The sequence below is a fragment of the Manis javanica genome, chromosome 3, assembly GCF_040802235.1.
Source record: "Manis javanica isolate MJ-LG chromosome 3, MJ_LKY, whole genome shotgun sequence".
NCBI lineage: Eukaryota > Metazoa > Chordata > Mammalia > Pholidota > Manidae > Manis > Manis javanica.
The window spans coordinates 199,317,537-199,339,191 of NC_133158.1; the positions used below are offsets into that span (position 1 = coordinate 199,317,537).

A 21,655-nucleotide genomic window follows, 5' to 3' on the forward strand; every position below is an offset into this window, starting at 1 on the left:
AGAGAAGAGTCTGGCATGGATGTGCCCTGCTAAGGAGTCTCGATTTTACCTTGCATTTGAGGGTAAGCCAAGAAAGGAATTATACTTTGGGTTGAAGGACCATCCTTTGGAAGAGGAGGTTGTATGTTTTAAAAGAGAGACTGTAGACATGCAGAAAATAGAGAGGACTTTGTATAACAACATAGACTAAGACAAAATAGAGGAAGTAATTGGATTAATTACAAAGAAAAAGAAAAGTACCAGATATTTGTTTGTTCGTTTTATTTAGAGTGCCCTTGTACTTTCAAGACATCACAAATTAAAAACACTTAAATGGTAAAATAAAAAAAAAATGCAGTACTTGGTAATTATGCTGGTTATTCTCCATTTGCCCTACAGAAGCGATTTCTACTCTTCTTTGCCCTGCTCTGTGCCATGGAGGGTGTGAGATGCTCTGCACTGTATCATTCAAGCTCCCTTACTGCTGGCTTTGGATTGGTTATGCTAACAGGAAGCTCTCAGCAGGAGACTGGAAGACAGTGGCAAAAAAAGTCAGAGAATTTTCTCCTCTACCTATGGCCACACTTCCATTAGCTGGCGCCTCTTCCACAGCTACAACTCTTTCTGGGTTCTGGAAACACAATCCTCTCCTTATGCTTCTTCAGGACAAAGAATGGTAATAGTTTTCAGATGTTTCTATTTTCTGAGTACCTCACAAACCTTGGTAAATCCCTTAACTGCCTCTGTAAAAGTACTTTAATTAACTTCCTTGAATTAATCCATTTGAGTATTTTTCCTGCAGGAACCTGACTACTAGTGATTGATGGAGAATAGAGAAAGGAGTTCAAAGAACTGAGGTGACTCTCAGGTTTAGATTATTTGTTCCTTAATGGATTTTATCATTTTCCTGCATATTTTGTTAGGACATGCTCTGTTCAGACTAGCTGGAGTCTGTCCTTGGCACCAACACCTTGGGTGGCATCTCTGGAAGGGGAGTCAGGCAAATTTTCCAGAACCACGCACGGTGCTAGCAGCAGTGAAGCAGTCAATAAATGGATTTTTTCTCTCATGTCTCTGAACTCTGCTGTCACATTATTATAGATCCTTGTACACACTGATCCTGAGCTCAGCATTGGTCTCGTTATTGTTAGAGGTTTATATTTAACTTTGAGGTCTAGATTCTGAAATGCACATGGAGAAGAGAAAAGGGCTATTCTAAAACGGAAAGAAAAATCCTAACTTTACTAAAATAAAGATTGAAAACACTGGGAATATTTATCAGTGATAATGTATCAGTGAAAATTTCAATGCCTGAACAGTTGGTCCCTGGCAGTAATATTTTTTAGATCTGATTACAAAATTTTCTCTCCAACAAGTATTCAGTGATAAACATTCTGTTCATAATCACTTCAAGTCACAAGAATTTAGTTGAAAGAATCTTCACCATTCTTGTTAAGCCATCAGCAAAGTACATTTCCACTCCCTACATTGCCCTTATGCCTTATACTACATACCCTAAATATTGCAAATCTATCAAATATAAAAGCCTGCACCATCCTTCCCACACCCCTAGCATCCACATTAGATGCACACAGAGAGCTTTATTATAAAAATACTCATGCCCAGACCCCACCCAAGGGGTGTCTCTAGGTATGAGGCCCAGACAGTGATATTGTTTAAAAGTTCCCCAAATGATCATAAAATACACAAGAAAACAAGGCTCCAAAACACAAAATAAAATAAATTAGATCACTCAAGAAGATACAAATCTTCACAGAAGGTATAAACCTTACCTTGTGCCCACCAAACTATTTATTTCTTGTTAATGAACTTCCTAGGAGCCTTTTTTCCCCCTGTCAACCTTCAATTTTTGCATACTGGAAAGCTCACTGACAGCCTTTCAGTTGGTTTTGCTGCCTCATTTGGCATGTGTGGTTTGTTGACAAGCTGCCCAGAACATGGTGAAAGACAACCATAATTAAACTGGCCTCAGAGTCAGCAGTGGTTTTCTACAACAATGGGGTTTTTCCTGAAACCTAAAAGAGGATGAAAAAGATAGTATAAATGAAGGAGTCAAATAGATGCTCAAATGTTGTTTAAGGTCACAATCTTGGTTGCCGTGGGCTCTGGGGAGGGAGGCTGTTGTGAACAAAGGAATGATACTGATTCACCTAGGGTTTCAGCTCCAGGCAGTTTTCGCTATCATAGGGGGCTTTGTCCACTGATTCCCATTATTCTCAGGATATACCCTCAACAATACATGAGCAAAAATTCATTTTACAATCATGTTTGTAGGCGTAAATATAACTTTCTTTCCTCAACACTTCCTTGGACTATCAGGAATACTTCGACGCTACTTGGACTCCATGAGACCAAGAAATAACAACGGAATGTTCTTGGGGTAAGAGGATTTATACCTGGCTTTGTTCTTATGGTGGTAGGTCAAGCACTAGAATCACGTCTGCACCCAAAAGTCTGCATGTCTGTAATCTGGCTTCATCTCTGCCTCTCCCCAGATACAGGGCTGGAGAGAGGGTGGGTGGAGCTCTTTATATAGAGATTCAGTCAATACTAGCCCATTGCTAATGTGTGGAAGCTTTATCCCTCACGTAGGCACAATTACATAATCAAGTAGATTAGGGTCAGGTGAGGATCCTGGCCATCAGAACTTTCATTTTCCCCACAGGTGCCTTCAATATTTTTAAATAAAGCTTTGATTAAGGATTGTAACTCCGGGGGAGGTGGGGAATTCCCAGGGCAAAATACCTCTAAAACCGAAATCAGTTTGTCTTGCCAATGGGTTTCAGCCCTGGGCAAGTTTGCTATGGAGTCAATGTGACCAAAGAAATTGACAGTAAAACATTCGCTATGGATTCAATGTGACCAAAGAAATTGACAGCAAAACGTTCTTTGAGGTGAAGGGGTTTATTACCCGGCTTGTTCTCCTGGTGGTAGGTTGCATAGTGTCTCTGCCTCCACCCAGAGCACTGGGCCAAGCTCTCTATATAGTGCAATAATAGCTTATTGCCTAAAGGTGTGGAAGCAGTAGCGTAGCAACCAGCCAGTTACATCATCAGGTGGTTTAAGTTCAGTCAGGATCCTGGCGATAGGAACCCCAAGTTCCCCACACAGTCAAAGGGAGAAATAAAGTTAAGAAACCCTTTTACTTCTTACAAGCAGTGGTCCTGTCTCTCTTTTGACCTAACTGCAGAAGAGTGCCCCACCCAACCTCTCCAGTCCAGATACATCCTTGCACACCCTTGTAATTACTTATTGATATGTAGACGGACTAATTCTCTCCATCCCTTGGAAACACCTGTTGATATGCAGATGCACTAATGCCAGGCGAGATATTCTGGAAATATTGCAATTTTATCCTCAAGGATCAAGAAGTGTAATCTACATAGTCTTGTGTTATACTTCTGGGTTCTTTGTGATGGAACCCAAAAGGATGGTGTGGATAAAGTGAAGGTTCCTGTGGCCAGGATTCTCACCTTTCCCTGGTTGGCTTGCTCACTACATGTGTGGGTAATATGTTGTTATTGACTCTATATAAAGAGTTCTGCCCAGTGCTCTCAGTGACACAGTTGGCACAGCTTCAAGACTGCAGGAGAACAGAGATGAGACTGGAGTGGTGGCAGCACTGAGGACAGAGACTGAGAAGGCTGCATAGGTAGAGAGGTCTAGAGGCTGAGACCAGCTTGCTGCATGCAGACTCACTCTGAATGGACGGAATTCTAGTGATTGACTTGCCCCTGTGTAAATAAAGTTGGGTATGGTCCTTTCACCCCAGGAACATTCTACTGTCATTCCTGTGGTCACATTGAATCCACAGTGAATTTGCCTCAGTCTGAAACCATTAGCAAGACAGATGGAAAGACAATTACAATTAATAGTTAATTTTCAATAAATATATGAACAATCTTGGGTAATTTTAAGTCTCAGTTAGGAATGAGATATTAAAGGAAAAAGTACTCAACATATATTTCCTGTTCCAGTTTCTTTAAGGTGAACAGATGTTCCATTCTGTCAGTTCCATTTTTTTTTCAAATGACCTACCCTATGTAGAGTGTAAACTTTAGATAAAGAAATGCCAATATCTTGAGATTTCTCTCTCTAGATTCAACCACATTTTAATTTAGTGAGACCTAGTAGCTCACAGAGTTATCATAAGTATTTCACAAGTGGCAGGAAGCATCCTTTGTACTTTTTTCAGGGGTAGTCACTGACTAGAGGTGCATACTGTAAGGGATGGTGAAAGCACAGAATTTAGCTCCTTTCATTTCTTTGCTCTCTGTCCACTTCTTGCCAACTCCCTTGTCCATTTCTTAGCCTACACTGGCAATATCTATCCACTTTAAATTCCATGAAATCTAGGTGTGTTAGGTACTTGGGTTATCTCAACAAACCAAACAGACCAAAAATCAACACAAAGCAAAACAAAAGAAACCTCACCCCTGTAGAATGGGAAAGGATGCCTTGGAGTACAAGGTAATCTGTAAAGTGAAGCAGGGACTCAAGAGAGGTGATTAGAATGATGAAGTCTAAGTGCTTCCCACCCATCAACCCAAATCAGGAGGTCTCCCTCTGCTTTCTGGAGGGAGATAGCAGCCAACAATGTTAGACTCTAATAGGATATGAGTTGTTGTCTTGCCAATGGGTTTTAGCCCCGGGCAAATTCACAATGGATTCAGTGAGACTGAGAAATGACAATGGAATATTCTTGGGGAAAAAGGGTTTATTACCTGGCTTGTTCTCCCTGCATTCAACAGTCTGTAGGTCTGTAATCCTCCTTAGTCTCTGCCTCTGCCCAAAGCACTGGGCACAGCTCTATATAGTGACTCAGTCAATAATAGCTTATTGCCTAGGGTATAAGCAGTAGCCTAGCAGTAGGCCAGTTACATCATCAAGAGGTTAGGTTCAGGTGAAGATTCTGGCCACAGGAACTTCAATTTTCCCCACAGTTGCATGCACTTCTGATCAAAGCCTTAAAGGTGTTAGTGATTGTGGGTAAAATTGTAATATTTCCAGAATGTCTTGCCTGGCTTTAGTACATCTGCATATCAGCAGACACTCAAGGGTGCAGAGAAGTATGGCTTTAGGGCATTTGCATCATTCCTCATGGGTGGAGAGAAGTTCATCTTCATATCAATGGGTAATTACCTGGGCAAATAAAAGCGTGTCTGAACCCGAGAGGTTAAGGGGAGGGGCTGGCTTGCTTGCTGGCTTACTTCTTCCGGAGCAGAGGAGAGAGATGGCCCTGGACTGCAGCTTGTAGGTGAGGGGGAGGGCCGGTTTTGCTTCTGCTGGAGCAGGAAAGAGAGAAGGCCCCGGACTGCAGTTTGTAAGCAATAAACGAATTTTAAACTTTATTTCTCCCTTGACTGATTTTGGATTTTAGAGGTATTTTGCCCTGGGATTTCCTTTACCTGGACTTACAGTGACTTTATTTTTATTTTAGTAATTCAAGTAAATTTTAAATGACTATAGATAATAGTAACAATGTAGAGTATCAACTATACATTTGTATCTTATATATAAGATGATTCTATATATTTACTCCATTTGATGGCTATGTCAATCTTGTGTCCAGAATAAGAAAGGTAGCTTTGTTTGCCCCCTTTTTACAAAAAATAACTTTAAGGAAATGCTATCAGATGGGCCAAAAAAGGGGCCAAGCTTGAACTAGAATGCACTTCCTTTTTTGCCTTTTTGCCTTCTAGTACATCCTACTGGGACTAAGAGAGGCCTTAGCATTTCAGTCTTGTTAGGGAAATATCCCATAGTTAAGTCTTTAATTGTTTAGTACAGAGAGTAGCAATTCAGGATGGGAGAGAAATAAAAACCTTAATAATTGGGTAAGTCTGTAAGCAAAACCTGGGTGTGGGAGAATGTAATTTCATTAACATAAAAACACACGAATCCTTACTTTAGGCTCTATTCTGCTAGGTCTATAGGTTACCAAAGTGATTAAGAATAGGTCCTATCTTTGAGAAACTTTCTGACTAGGAGAGCAGGTCAGAATCTAGTGACCTGGACTGGGAAGAATTGATTAGGATTTATACCATGTGCTCAGAGGAAGGGTGGTTCAGATAGTCAGATCAAAAGAGAAGGCAGAGCAGCACCCAACTTTGTTAGTCGGCTATGCCAAAGTGATCCATTTTTTGTTTTTGTTAAGTGATCTTCATCATAAACATGTTTGAAAATGGGGATAAAAATGACTTCTTTCAGCTGTAATTCCTCTGCCCCCCTCCTTCCCTTTTAAAGTTTTGAAACTCTCAGGGGCCACATTTGAAGGCAGAAAACTTTTTCTATGTATTAATATAACCATTATACAGTGATGATATATCAAAGAGTGAAATCAACTCTAAATTCGTTTTGAAACAAGTTTGGGAACTTGGAATTGAGCCACGCCTATGCCACTAACTGGCTATGTGATCTTGGGCAAGTAACTTCTCAGGATGTCCCCTTTCCATCTTTAAGAAGAGTATGATCCAAAGACCCACCTCACAGGGTTTTCTGAGGACGATTTAAAATAACGCTTGTGAAATTAACTCCACTGAGAAAGTGAAGGTTCCTATGGTCTGCTTGCTCACTACATACGTGTGGGCAACACATTGTTGTTGACTGTATATAAAAGAGTTCCACCCAGTCAGTGCTCTGGGTTGCTGCATGGCTGCAGGGTTGCAAGGTTGCAGGAGAGCAGAGAGGAGTGGTGGCAGCACCAAGGACAGAGACTGAGATGCCTGCAGGGGCAGAGAGGCCCTAAAACAGACCGGCTTGCTGCATGCAGACTTGCTCTGAGTGGACAGGTTTCTAGTGACTGACCTGCCACCGTGGCAATTAAGTTGTGCATACACCCTTTCACCCCAAGAATGTTCCACTGCCATTTTTTTGGTCTCATCGAATCCATAGGGAACTTGTCCCGGGCTGAAACCCATTGGCAAGACACACATCTAAGGTGCTTTTGTTATCCCCTAGTTCTTTCCAGTCCTGCCATTTTGAGATGTGGTGCATCAGAATCCAGAGCCTTTAAACTTCCCGCGGATGCCTGACGTCTTTCTTCATACCCACCTATGTCCCTCACGGGTGGGTGCCGCTCGTGCGGACTGGGTCTACAGAGTGAGGTCTTGTAGCCGAAGTCATACACTCCGGAGGGTGTTCCTCAGCAAAGAGGAACAGAAAACTGTTCTCGGCTGTGGTAACAAACCTACGGCGAGAGTAGAATGTCAAAACACATCTCCTTTGCGCAAGCGTAGTGGCTGACCCGTGCCTCCTGCCGCCGGGAGGAGGCGGGTCGTGACGTGCCTCCGTCAGGCGCACGACTTTAAGTGGCGCGCGCCGACGGCCAGTTCGTGCGGTTGCGGAGTGGAGCGGCGCCGTCTGCGGAGCTCGCCTGCTGGAGACGGGGCGGGGCTTCTGCTTGGCGGAGGTGGGCGCCCTTACCCGCGGAGGAGGCGTAACTTCCGCTTGTCGGCTCTCGCGCTGTAGTCAGTTACTGGGCAGCGTAGCCATCGAGACGGTTTTGTCGGTCCGTTTACGAAAGCATCTGTCCCTAGGTTATACAAGGACAGCCTTAGGGCGGTGACTGTTATGCCGAACTCGCGGCCCAGGCCCCGCCGGGGCACCGCGAGAGGCTCCGGGGCAGCCGGGCGCCACGAGCTGGTGTCGCGGTCCTTGCAGAGTGCAGAGCACTGCCTGGGCGCCCAGGACTTCGGCACCGCCTACGCCCACTATCTCCTCGTGCTCAGCCTGGCGCCGGAGCTGAGAGACGAAGTGAAGGTGAGGAGGGCCCCTCTTTCGCTTGCTCACAGATCTTGTGTTCTCGTAAAAATAAATTGGGAGAGGGGGTTAAGGTGAGTGGCTGGTGGTTGCTATTATTTATTGTTCCCCCCCTTGACTCCTTTTGTTCACACCCGCAACCAGCCCATCAGAAAATCCTTTCGGCTCCGCCTTTGAAATAATGTACAGAATCTTAGCACTTCTTTACCTCCTTCCCCTTACTAGCCTGGGTCAGGCCTCAGTTATCTGCCGACCGTCGCAGCTAGGCCTTGTGCGATCCATCTCAACACAGCCAGAGTAAGTTTTTCTTATAAGTCAAATGATGACACTTCTCTGTTTCAAAACTTCCACCTCACTCAAAATTCCAAAGGCCATTTTGCAATGAGGCCCAGGTGGTCTCCCTCTTCCTGTATGTAATTCTAGGACTTCCCTGCCTCGGGGCCTTTGCAGTTGTCTCGACTGTACTTAACAGAAATGTGGTGGGTATCTGTAGTTAACATAAGCTAAGTATTTGATGATGCATTCTTTAAGCTTCAGTTATTGGATTATTTGTGACAGTTGAAATGCTGTATATTCATTTCAAGATACTTTAGAAATTAAATTTTGAAAAATGATTTAATGTACTCTTACATTCAGCTTTCAGCCTCAGGCTACATGCCTTTATTTCATCCAGGGGTATTCAACCTCCACACTACTGACCTTTTTGCATGGGACCTTTTGCATTAAAAGTATATCTAAAGTTTGTTTTTCAATGCTTGGTGTTCGGTAGGGCTCAGTAATGAGTTCTGTTGCCTACAGACTGACGTTTGTATTTTTTTGTTAGGGCCTTTGCAAAGACGTATCTCTTTTGTCTTATTTCCTGCTACTCCCTCTGCTCCCTATACCCACACTTCAGCCACACAAGCTAGATTGCCTGATCCCCTTCATATAATCTGTGCTTTTTATTTTTTTTGCCCTTCCACACCCTGGAATCTTCTTCCTTATCTTTGTCTCTCTAGTAAAACCCATCAAGATTCAGTTCCGGGTATCAATTCTTCTGCATAAAATATGTGAAGATAATGTGAGATGTTTTCATGATAAAGCTGGATGACCAAAGCTTTCCCTCTTGTCACTGTGTTGCAGTGGAGAAAAGGTTGGAGGGAGGTGAGATTGGAGTGAGGGTGACTTTGGGAAAAGCTGTTGCTTTAAGTCAAGCAAGTGGTTAGAAGGGCCAGATTACGTTGTAACAGTGGGTGGAGGGGAGATAACAGGTTTAAAGATATGGAGAGAGAATTGGCTGGTTTTGAAATGAAATTATATTGGAGGGAAGGTAGCATTCATTATAAGGTGTCTTTGTGGTTTGAGGTTGGGTGATGCCCTAACCTTATATTCTCTGTGTAAGGAATATGATAGGTTCAGTTTAGAACATTCTGAATTTTTTCAAAATTGTATGTTAAATTTTTCTCTACAAGTCCTCTGAGGATAGGAATGGGATTTATGTTGTTTATTGCTGTGTTTTAGTCACAGTTCTTTGCAGACTGATTGTTCAGAATATATTTGAGTTCAACTGAACTTGAGATGGCTGAGGGTGCCATCCCTGGTTGAGATGACTAACAGGAAATTTTATCTATGAGTCAGGTTCAGAAGAGGGTTTTGATTGAAGATGCAGATGTAGCATCCATTAGCACATAAGTGAAAGTTAATGCATTGGGGATGGATCAGAAAAGAGAAGAGGGCCAAAAACAACTCCTAAACATAGGAGCCCCCCTGCCCAACACTCACACAAAAGTAAGTGGATAATGTGATAATGTTAGCTGAGAATGAAGAGAGTGGTCACACTAATTCTGCATGTTATTGCCACTAGATGGTAAAACTTATTAATTGATGCATTTATTTAGCCTTCCAAAGCTAAATAAAATTTAAGGTGATTGTTAAGTATTAGTTCTATCCTCTATGGAATCTTCAGCCAATGTACATTTTTCCGTGATTTACAGTACTGACTAATTTACTGTTTTCTCTTTAATAAAGGAAACTTTTCAGTATACACTCTTCAGATGGGCTGAAGAGCTTGATGCTCTCAATCGAATACAAGACTTACTTGGTTGTTATGAGCAAGCTTTGGAACTGTTTCCTGATGATGAAGTGATTTGCAATAGTATGGGGGAGCATCTCTTCAGGTTCGTAGTGATTTCAGTATTGTTAAGAATTACTCGATATCAGTCTTATCAGAGAAAAATAGTACAGCAATTTGAAGGGGAAAGTTTAATATAAAAAAGTATTAACTATAATGGGGGATCAGAGAATGAGGGATTGGCTAGTAAGAAATGAAGTGAACTCTAAAGAATAGCAAATATAACATGTAGTAACAGAGCACTTTTAATATTATATACACATAATAGCCACTGCTTCTAGGGCTGAACTGGAATATCCAAGGGAGAGTTCTCTGGGCTATGTATGATCCAGAGCTTGTTGGCATGACTTAGCTTTGGGTCACAGGACATCAGAAGAGTCACTGTGGGTGTTGCCAGGGAACTTGTTATAAATCTGTTCTCTGGAAGTTGCTGGAAATTGCCATTGGAATTTTTGTCTACTCTCAGAAAGAAATTTAATAATTAGGGAAACTGGTAAAAACCAAACATTTTTGTTTTCGATTTGTTTTAATCTGATTTCACGTGTTTCTACAAAGTACAGGGAGACTTCTTGTTTAGGAAACACCATGTTAGGGCCCTATTCTATAGAGGAAGATCATTTTCCATGTTCCAGCAGTTTTCCTCTAGTATTACTGCTTTGCTCATCTCTTCTTACTAAGCAGTATTCAATGAAAAGTTCTAAAGAGATATGTTTAGTCAGTGCCAGTAATACAACTGCTATAGAGTGTAATAGACTTAATTGAAATGTCCTGAAGTGTGAAATGAGTACTCCTTTAAGGGACAAATATTTGATAATTGTGGAGTATGATAATAACCAGGAAAATACGCCAGACTGTCAACTGAGGTGTGTTCACACTAACAGCTAACCTGATCCTGATATACAGACTCCATCTCTACAAATTAGCAACCACTTTCCATTTAAATGAAATTTAGTTTAAAAAGATTTTAAAATCAGTCCTCAAATTAGTTAAAATCTACATTTTAATTTCAGTTTTCTTTAGTTCTTCAGTATGTAAGGGGAGTTACTCTGTGGTATTTAATTATATTTCCAGATTGTACACATGCTAATGATCATAACATTCTAAGACTTACGTTTCAGGATAAACTCAATTTATCAGAAAATTGGGGCTCTGCACACCCATAGCAGATTGTAATTATTGGTGACCTGTTGTAAGACATTAGCCCAAGCAATTACCAGTTGTTGAGAAAAAAAAATGGTTGGTGTTAGTTTTTGCTTTGGGGAGATATAACTATGCAAAATTTCTAATCAGACATTGGCAGTTCAGAACTTGTGTTAAATGTGGCTTTGCTGCACAGTTTACCTTTGTTTTGTAGAACAGTGGTTCTTAGCTTTTGTTCTGTTCTACTTTTGTCAACCAGAGCAGTGTATCTTATCACTCACTCCGCACTAAGAATTGCTCTAGGAAAAGATTTCCAAAGTAAATGATAGCTTCCTTGCTTGACATTTATTTGTGAACTAAAATTTGTCTGGAATATCTCAACTTTCCAATCTTGTGTTGGTCCAGTGGCATCAGATTTAAACAAAATATATTTAAATTATTAATCAGGAAGATAACATTTTCTCTAGTTAAAAGAAAAAACGCCTTTTAGTTCATTGGTATTGACATTCATGTTGAGCCTTTCAACATGAGATATACTTTGAATAGATCATATTTTTTTTAGGTTATCATTGCAGTTAAAGATAACTGAGTGACACATTAAAGGTGAAACCTAAGGGAAGTAGAAACAGGAAACTATTAGGAGAACATTTGGCATTGATTTAGCAGATGTTGTTAGTTGAAATTTTAAGATATCCATTGCTAAGTTAGTCTCTCAACAAATAATGACTACATACAATATATTTTGTATTATACTGTGTGCTGTGGCAGTTGCTGAGTTAATAGACAGCTCTTCCTTCATGATACTTGATAATATACTTAATTAAACATTACTGTTTTAACCTAAAACACGAGAGCCTGTCATTTGACATGGGGCCATTGCCTTTTGTTAGAGTGTGGTTCCCTGTTCGGAGTTCAAGAATGTCTTTTTTTTCTTAACCCACACCCAGAATGAGTCGTCTGTGATTCAGGTTCTTTAAAATTGATAGAATGCTTCAAGGTTCTTTTGAGGAAGTATGAGTGTAAAAGTGTCCTGCTAGCTTAGTTTTCTTCAATGTGCGGATCACACCCTGCTGCTCGTCCAAAAAGTACCAGTCGGTGACAGATAAGTGTAGAAATTGGGCGTAAGCATCTGGAAATGTACATAGCGGTTTGACATGGCTGTAAATTAAACTTGTAATCAGGGAACTCGTTGAAAAGAGTGGAGACCGGTTTGGGTGCTGCTGGTGTGTGAGTGGCATGCTCATCTAATCATGTGCAGTACAACTGTTGTGGTCTCCAAATGATTAGGTATTTATAAAAGGGGAGGATGAATTCTTCACAGAAAGTTTAAGAAGCACTGTTCTAGATAAGTAGTTTCACCCCATCTTTAACTTGATTTGCTCACATCTAAATTAATAGCAGTTTTTTTGTTGACTCAAGCTTTAATTATTTTCCAAAGCATTTAGCTTTGTGTCCTTAGAAGCAATGGCTGTCTTTTCGCAGTCATACTTATTTAATTTCTGTAATAGTTAATTAAAATATGTAATTATAATAACAAGTAAAACTGGTGTAAACTGATCGGGCAGCAAACATAGCTGACTCTTGCTGATCATATACTCAGTTGCTAAGAGAGAAGGTATGCAGGCACACCAGAGAGGAGCCTGCTTGTCCTAGGTGTTAGTATGTTTTACAGTTACAGAAAGCACTGGTGTTCTAGTAAATTGGTTAAATGGATGATGATTATGAGAGCTTCGACTAAACTTTAGTACTATGTAATTTATAGTTGAGTCCTTGTTAGTGTCCTCAAATGCATAAATACAGTAGGGTTTCAGAAAGGAAAGAAATGGTGAGAACTGCAGTCTTCACAAAAGGCTTCGGGAAGAAGGTGGCATTTGAGTAGGATTTGGGGTGCTGGTGTGGGATTCTCAGGCTAGCTGAGTGGCATGAACAAAGGCATTGCAATTGATAGCATACAGTTGAATGTTTTTCTGTCATTTTTTTCTCTAGACTAGGCTTTAGAGATGAAGCTGCTGGGTATTTTCATAAAGCAGTGAAACTAAACCCTGATTTCAGTGATGCCAAGGAGAATTTTTATCGTGTTGCTAACTGGTTGGTGGAACGCTGGCACTTTATCATGCTTAATGACACCAAACGGAATATGATTTATAATGCAGCAATCCAAAAGGCTGTTTGTTTGGGGTCCAAAAGTGTTTTGGACATTGGAGCAGGAACCGGAATACTAAGGTTAGTTGTAATTGTGTTTTAATTATATATACATATATACTAATATAAATAAAAGATTTTACCAATATGGAATATTTAACAGTGGAATTTCAAAATAGTTTATTTCTCATAATCTTTTCATGAGTATTCATGGAACTGTTATAGTATTTTTCAGTATAACTTTTATCAAGAACTGGATATAACTACTAAGAAACATTTGGGGTTTCTATTAATATTTTGAATAATGAATTTTAAGAAAGTACTTTGCATTCATTAACATTGTGGTTCAATCTAATTGTCTGAGTTAAACCTGTTAGTGTTCTTCATGTTAATTGTGTCTTCTTAATAATATAGATGTCATGATTTATTGTATGATTTGTTTCATGGTAAGAATACTTCATTTTTTAATGTGGAATGAATAACAGTTGTCTTAAAGAATAAAAGGAAAACACTGTGTTTAAGCAACGTAATTCCATTACGTTGGGTAAGTACAGTGGATTATTTTATCTTAATAGAGCACTTTTTCCCTTTGTAGCATGTTTGCTAAGAAAGCTGGAGCATACCCAGTGTATGCCTGTGAGTTATCCAGGACCATGTATGAACTTGCTTGTGATGTGCTGGCAGCAAACAGGATGGAAGCAGGGATCAAACTCTTACATATGAAGTCACTTGACATAGAAATCCCAAAACACATTCCTGAAAGGTATTACAATGTAAATGAATTTTAATGTTTGTAATCCACCATTCTGTTTTTAAAAATTAAGATATTTACATTTCTAGCTTCTAGTCCCAACAAAAATGCTAAAAGCCTTATACTATGTTGTAAAGATACGAATATAGGATAACCAGATTTTCATAAATAAGGTCATATTGACAAAAATTAAAGATCTTTAGAGAAATTTGTGGCAAGGGACTTAAATAAACTTGACTTTTAGCAAGTTCCTTTACCTTTGTTAGTTTCAGTGTTCTAATTGTGAAAATGGATAATACCTCTGTGGTCAATATCTATTTAAAAATTGTACTTAAAAATAATACGTAAGTATATCAGGTTTAATGGACTTCTATTTTGTGTATCCTTGACTAAAAAGAAAGCTTTGGAAGTGTCAGCTGTTGTGTATTTTGGCCTGGTCCCTTCAAACACTTTGAATATTATCCCCTAAGTCTTGTTTTTTTGTATAATTATTGTACTTTTATTCATATCACAAGGGTAATGGAATTTTAGAGCTTGCAGGGATTTAAAAATCATCTGGTCCAGTGTAGAGTCAGTGCAGCACGTTACTACCTCTCCTGGGTAGTCTTCTCATTTTACTTAAATTCAGTTTATATTGAAAGAGGACTTTCCTATAGTCTATTGTCATTGGATTATGAGTTTAGAAAGTTTTCTTCCATATATATAAAATAATACCTATATTAGATAATATAATAGAAGCTTTTCAATGGCTTCTACATTTGTTTTCATGAGAGAAGTCCTACTAGGACTTCTAAATGATTTGAGATACCTCCACATTCTGACTATATATAGTCCTATAATATGTGTTGAGGCAGATATTACCCCCATTTTAGAGAAATAAAGTGTCCTGAACTGTCTTAGTTTGCTCAGGTTTCCATAACAAAGTATCACAGACTAGGTGGCTTACAACAGACATTTCCTCACAGTTCTCGAGGCTGAGAGTCTGTCATCAAGGGTACCAGCGAGTTTCGTTTCTGGTGAGAGCTCTCTTCCTACTTTGCACATAGCTCCCTTCCTGCTGTGCCCTCACCTGGCCTTTCCTCTGTGCGCATGAGGAGTGAAGTCACCTGCATCTTCCACTTTAATAAGGACACCAGCCCTATCAGATTAGGGCCCCACCCCTGTGACCCCCATTTATTCTTAAGATCTCCTTAAGACCCTGTCTCCAAATACAGTCACTTTGAGGGTTAGGGCTTTAGCATATGAATTTTGGTGGTATGCAGTCCATAGTATGACCCAAAGTTACCTTTATTTTATCTGCTTTTTCTCACAGATAGTATTGTAGCAGGATCTGCTGGCTTTGGATCAGGAGATAGGAATTTCAATACAGACTCTGTTACTAATTTATTTTGATTTTGAGCAAATTGAGAGACTTCAAGATGTTGAACTAAATGATTTAAGATACCTTCTACATTCTGAATATATGCACAATCACAGATATTGACAAATTTGTGTCCTATATATATATATATATATATATATATATATATATATATATATACATACACACATACAAAAATACTGGGTTTAGGCACTGTGGGGTTTACCAGTGTTTGTCCTCAGGGCACCTACAATCTAGATAGGGAGATGGAATATACAGGAAACTTTATCTTCTATCTACACATATTAATGGTATTGACAATAAATGCTATAAAGAAAATCACTGAAGAGAGAAATTATTTTGTTATATTTTTGAGTGAGATTTTCCTAGAAAGAAAGAACAGACAGAAGATCAGAGCTCCTTGGACTAGGCTTTCATAAAAAGTCACAGTTAGGCAGTGGGTAAAGCACCAGAAGCAACAGAAACGTATCATCTGTGTGTTAGAGGTAAACATGGCTGGTGAAGGCAGAGAAAGGATTTTGAGAGGAGGACTTCTCACCTGCATTAAATATTACTTGTAGATCAAAGAAAATGAGAACAGAGAAAGGTTATTCATTTTGATAAGTAGGGGGGTCACTGATGATAGTATTTTTATAGGGTGTTGGGGATAGAAGTCCAATTACTCGGCATAAATGAGGGGTACTGGTAACAATAATGGAGTTGAACCACCCTCGAGGATTTAGACAATGAAAAAAAAGCCTGAGGAAGCAGCAGGCTTAAGTGAAGGGTATGTGTCCCTCACCTCCCCTGGGGTTGCCAGTGGAGAACAGAGAATCTGAGGAGCTGTAGAGTCCAGTTCCTTAAGATTTAAGGATATTAAAAATGAAATGTATTAGGAAATTTTGTATATGGACTGTTTCTATAATACACTCTTCCTTTCTTCTCTCAGCTTTGACATCTTTATATCAATAGCATGATATTTTACTTACATATGTCTCTAAAAAATCATTCTATAGAGTGTCCCTAGTTGTAACAGAAACTGTCGATGCAGGTTTATTTGGAGAAGGAATTGTGGAGAGTTTGATTCATGCATGGGAGCATTTGCTTTTGCCGCCAAAGGTAAGCAGCATGAAAACATTTAAATTTGATTAAGAACTCAATAGATATTTATTGAGCCCCTAGCATGGTTGCAAAGCAGTGTGAATCCATCCTAATGTCAAGGCACATACTGTGTAGATGGAAAGAAATCTGTGCAAAAAATTTAATAACATTGCAGTGTATACTTTTGTACCCCAAAATAGTCCAGCAGTGAATTCGTAGGAATTGAGGTTACACTGTGGAGGGACTGACTGCAAGTTCTTGAGTAGACTTGAGAAAGAGAAGTACTTCAGTCTCACAGCTTGGGTTTTTGGTAAAACATCTGAAGGGAGTGTAGGAATGATTGGCTTGGTATGGTTTTAAGGTACCAGTGGAACCCAGGCTACTAATGGATAGGGCTAACTCCTAAAATTATATTTTGCAATGAAATCCTCTACTGTGGGCCACAAGTTGTAGATTTGATTTTTATAATATGTATTATGAATGAAAGGATTTTAACATGTAGTAAGAATTCACTACTTACAGAAAATGTTTTGGATTTAAAATAACTAATTAAAGTTTGACAAGAAGAGCAGTTTGTTTTTCAACTGCTTGGTGATGTAGGCTTCACAGTTAAATTCATACCCAGGAGTCTTTCATATGCAGACTTAGAGCTTCCCCCTCCCTTCCTTCCTATTTGTGCTGCTGAAGAAAAAAATACATACACACACAGACACACATATATAGTAATGAAAATAAACTTTATTGAGATATAACTGACATAACATTAATTTCAGGTATACAACATAATGATTTAATATTTAGATATATTGTGAAATGATCACCATAATAAATCTAGTTAATAAAACTAACTTTTTAAAAAGTCCTTAACCTGCTTATTCTCAACTATTGTTTTTTCTTTTAATTTTTATAGCTTGTCATATATATTTTTGCATATATGTCACTTAATTTTATTTTTTATTGTTACATTTTTAGACCAAAGGTGAGAATGATAATTGTGAAAAATATGGGAAAGTTATACCGGCAGGTGCTATTATATTTGGAATGGCAGTAGAATGTGCTGAGATAAGAAGACATCATAGGTACGTGATTCTTGTAGTAGTAAATATTAAAAAAAAAACAGTAATTTTCAGGAGCTGATTGTACTTCAAAGGTTATTTAGTAAATATTTAGCTGAGAATTTGACTTTTCTGATGATTAAATTCATGATGTTTATTCCAGTCCTCATTTTCTTTAACTTTTTTCTTTTTCTTTTCTTTTAAAATACAACTCCAGGATTAAAACCAGCTTTTGATTTTTTAGTGGAAAATTAATATTGATGCAACTCAGTATCCTTATGATGTGTGATAGATTCATGTAGAAAAATGTTAAGTTCAGACTGATATTAGACACAAGTGAAAGATTTCTAATGTAAAAATAATTTTAGTTTTTATTTCTCCCATTTCCTTCTTAATAATCTTATTGTTGTTATACTGTTTTGTGGTTAAATGGAATAACATGAGATTTTGAGATTTAGTTGTCAAATAGGATTCAGATGAGAATGTGATATTATACTTTTTTAGTTACAGAAGCTTCTTGGTTACATTTTTTTCCACATTAAAACAAAATTGGAAAAAATTCTTATCTGGTGAAAGATAAAGTTAAAAGACTGAGATAAATATTGTCAACTTTTACAAACAAAGCATTAATAAAATTGTCAGATAAATGGAAATTAATAGAATAACATTTTTTAACTGCTTATATTAGTAAGCATTAAAAATGATTGATAAGCTGTTTTCTCCTAAGTGTGGGGAAAATGTATACACTTTTGGTGCAACATTTTAATAGCTCAGTTTGACATTATCTAACAAAACTGAAGATGTGTATGGTCTTTGACCTACCATTTCCACTTGTTGTAATCTATACTGATAAGTACTCAAAATGTTTGCAGTGATAAGTATACAGGGGCACTTACTGTAACACTAATCAGAAAAACAGAAACAAACTATTTGAGTGTTATTAATAAGAAAAATTTTCAATAAATTTTGATAAAACATTGACCCAATGTGAATTCACTTTTTGCAAGTGTTGAAGAAAATTAGTTAAGGTACATGTACAGAACTACATGGAAAGAAGTTCAGGATAGTAATTGAAAAAAACAAGGTGTAATCCTAGGAGAAATGAACATACCTAGCACTCAGATCTTGGTTTCTACATACATTTCTCATCAAAAGGAACTACAACTCCTTGGAGAAACAGCTGCCTCCAGGACTGGAGCAGGACAGATTCAAGATAAATGTGGAATATCTTGAGTCAGAAATTAAGGAAGTGCTCAAAAAAAAATAAGAGTGTGGCTAAAGGGACATAGAAACCTGTTTGGGAGGGTCTCTACTGGCCAAATCTGGGACAACTTAAGCACCAAATTACATAATGGCAGTTAGGGATCAAAACCTATTGAATAAAATAAAAATCCATGAGTACCTGCTTTTAATAAATAGGAAGAATTGTCCTTCTATTAATCTAACAGAATGCTGTTTGAGAATATTGAACAAATGATGCAAAATTACTATTTGCAATCCTCATGTAAAGTTGTAGGCAAGAATTATGAGTTGATGCTAAATCAGAGGGGACGTTGGATGAAGATCAGGGTATTCATATAGTTTTAGAGTATCTCCTCACAAATTACCACAAAAGAAAAAATGTTAATATACAGGGAAGAAACAATGCATCATCTTAACCTAGTGATCAAAACTAACATTACCAGTAAGATTCCCTCAGATGTGATATTTTGAGCATATGTCACTTACGTAGTATTACATCCAGAATATATGACTATGTAATTGTGAGGAAACTCAGTCAAACCCAAGTTGAGGCCCATTCTATAAAATAAGTCATTTACCTTCTTCAAAAATGTCAGTATCTTGAGCAAAAAAGCAAGGATGAAGAACTGTTCCAGATTGAAGGACATTAGAAATGTCAGCTCAATTGGACAGCTCAATTGAAATCATGATCCTGTGTCAGGAAGAACATAGCGTCTGATTTAACAACAACATTTTGTTTAAGGAAATACTTCAACCTCATCTTATATTGAAGACATTCATTTATTAGTTTATCTGCCTTTATACGGTTTCAGAAGTTTGAATAGACTACTTCTAGAAACAATTTTATTATACAGGACTTTTTGATTTATTGATTCAGTTGTCAAATGAAAAAATGACAATATTACATAATACTGAATTTGATAACTTGTAATTAAGAAAATATCCTCATTTGTGGTAAAGATACAGTGAAGTATCAATGGATACATGGGTAAGATGAATGAATGCAACCTACTCAAGTGATTCAGAAGAAAGACTATGGAAAGAGAGAGAATATGATAAACAAATGTGGCAAAATATTTACAAATTTGATGAACTTGGTTAAAGAATGTGAGAGTTCTTTAGACTATCTAGAAACTTCTCTATAAATTTGAAATCATTTTCAAAATAAGAACAGAGGAAAATAGTATAATGTGTTTGTGTGAGTAATATACATACATATGATCACACAAATATCGAGAAAGGTATGAAAGGATCAAACTTTCAACAATGAAGAAATGGAGATAAAGGGTACTGTGAAGGTAGACTTTGATTTTTTACTATATTTGAAGTTTTGACAGTAAGTTGATATTCAAGTATTTTATAAGAAATTAAAAGGAACTTGTCATATTCTATTTCTATAACTTGTGACTTTTCAGTTTTAGTTATTAAAATCATTAATGGTTCTGTTTAATTAATCATCTTGAGAGTATAATAAAATTGTTTCTAGAAGTAGTCTATTCAAACTTCTGAAACCATATCAAGGCAGATAGACTAATAAATGAATGCCTTCAAGATGAGGTTGAAGTATTTCCTTAAACAAAATGTTACTAAATCAGACGCTATTATAGCAAGTGCATAAACCATAAATTTATGGTTTGAGGAGTTTTCATGATATTGTTACACTTGTGTAGCCTGTGCTCACATCAAAGTCCAGAGCATTACCACCATCCCTGAAAGTCCCCAAGAAGGAATCCCCTTCCACTTATTGGCACCTTAACTCCCTACAAGTAGACACTCTCTTCACTTTTAAAACCGCAGGTTGTTTTGCCTGTTTTAAATTTCATACAGATGGAATCATACAGTATGGAATGTTTTGTGCCTGGCCTCTTTTGTCTAACACATCCATGTTCTTGTGTGTGGTTTGCTCATTCTCATTGCTGGATAGCATGCCACTGTATGAATACACCACAACATGTTTGTCCATTTTATTGTTAATGGATATTTAGGTTATATCCAGTTTTTTGTTTATTGGAAATAGTACAGCTATAAACATTCTTTTGGCATTTGAGTATATGAACAGCCCCCAAAGTGGAAATGCAAAATACCTTGAGGTTCCTAGTGAGAGTGAATCTGGAATGGGTACAGCTTGAAAAAATACAGTGAAAGGCTTCCAAAGTGGTCTTACTATTTTATACTCCAACCTGTAGTGTATGGGGCTGCATCCTCACCAAGACTTGGTATTGACTGATTCATTTTCCCGAAGGTGGTTGTGTAGTATGATTTTAACTTCACTTCCCTGATGACTAGTAAAGCTGAGCAACTTTTCATCTGCTTATTAGCCCTTTGGATATGTTCTTTTGTGAAGAGTCTGTTTAAAATCTTTTGCCCATTTTTTTTTCTCTTTTATTAATTTTGGATATAAGCCCTTTGTTGAATGAATATATTATAAATCTCTTCTACTCAGTGGCTTGCCTTTTTACTTTATTCCTGGGTATCTTGATGAACAGGATTCTTAATTTTAACGTAAGACTTATCTGTTTTCCTTTATAGTTAGTGATGATTCAATGTAATTGTATTTAAGAAGTCTTTATGAAGTTTTATTTCACTTCTATGTTTATTTTTTCTGGACTCAACGTTAGATGGGTTACTTGATTCTGAAAAACAAGAGCAAAAAGACCATCTTTCTCCCTTTACCCTCTCATTTCCCTTCTCACCAGGGTGTGTATTAAGGACATTGCTGGGGTTTGTTTACCAACAAATGTGAAATTTCAGAGTCCAGCCTTTTCTTCTGTAGATACTGAAGAAACTATTGAACCTTATACAACTGAAAAGATGAGTCGAGTTCCTGGGGGATTTTTGGCTTTGACAGAGTGCTTTGAAATTATGACAATAGATTTCAACAATCTTCAGGTAAAAAAAAAAAAAGTTAAATTTTTATTTTTGAGCATTATATTTTATGCATTGTTTAAAACAATATATAGGACAGTCTTATTTTATGAATTTGCATGGGATTC

The 21,655-nt window shown here is 37.8% G+C and overlaps 1 protein-coding gene and 1 long non-coding RNA gene across 3 annotated transcripts in view; one reads left to right on the forward strand and one right to left on the reverse strand.

Moving 5' to 3' along the window:
• Positions 1-7,264, reverse strand: part of LOC140848543 (uncharacterized) — a 38,015-nt gene extending 30,751 nt beyond the window's left edge. The window contains exons 1-2 of the long non-coding RNA XR_012129625.1: positions 7,054-7,264; positions 1,773-2,015 (exon numbers count right to left, since the gene is read on the reverse strand). This is a non-coding gene — a long non-coding RNA (uncharacterized lncRNA). The remainder of the gene's footprint in view (positions 1-1,772; positions 2,016-7,053) is intronic.
• Positions 7,265-7,431: 167 nt separating this feature from the next.
• PRMT9 (protein arginine methyltransferase 9) overlaps positions 7,432-21,655 on the forward strand; it is a 38,488-nt gene continuing 24,264 nt past the window's right edge. The window contains exons 1-8 of one of the 2 annotated variants that reach the window (XM_073232597.1): positions 7,630-7,761; positions 8,760-8,904; positions 9,769-9,917; positions 12,998-13,234; positions 13,749-13,916; positions 16,281-16,383; positions 17,338-17,444; positions 21,359-21,551. In XM_073232597.1, coding sequence (XP_073088698.1) covers positions 8,848-8,904; positions 9,769-9,917; positions 12,998-13,234; positions 13,749-13,916; positions 16,281-16,383; positions 17,338-17,444; positions 21,359-21,551 — 1,014 coding nt within the window. In that variant the 5' untranslated portion in view covers positions 7,630-7,761; positions 8,760-8,847. Of the gene's footprint in view, positions 7,762-8,759; positions 8,905-9,768; positions 9,918-12,997; positions 13,235-13,748; positions 13,917-16,280; positions 16,384-17,337; positions 17,445-21,358; positions 21,552-21,655 lie in introns of both variants that reach the window. The other variant, XM_073232596.1, reaches the window with a different exon arrangement.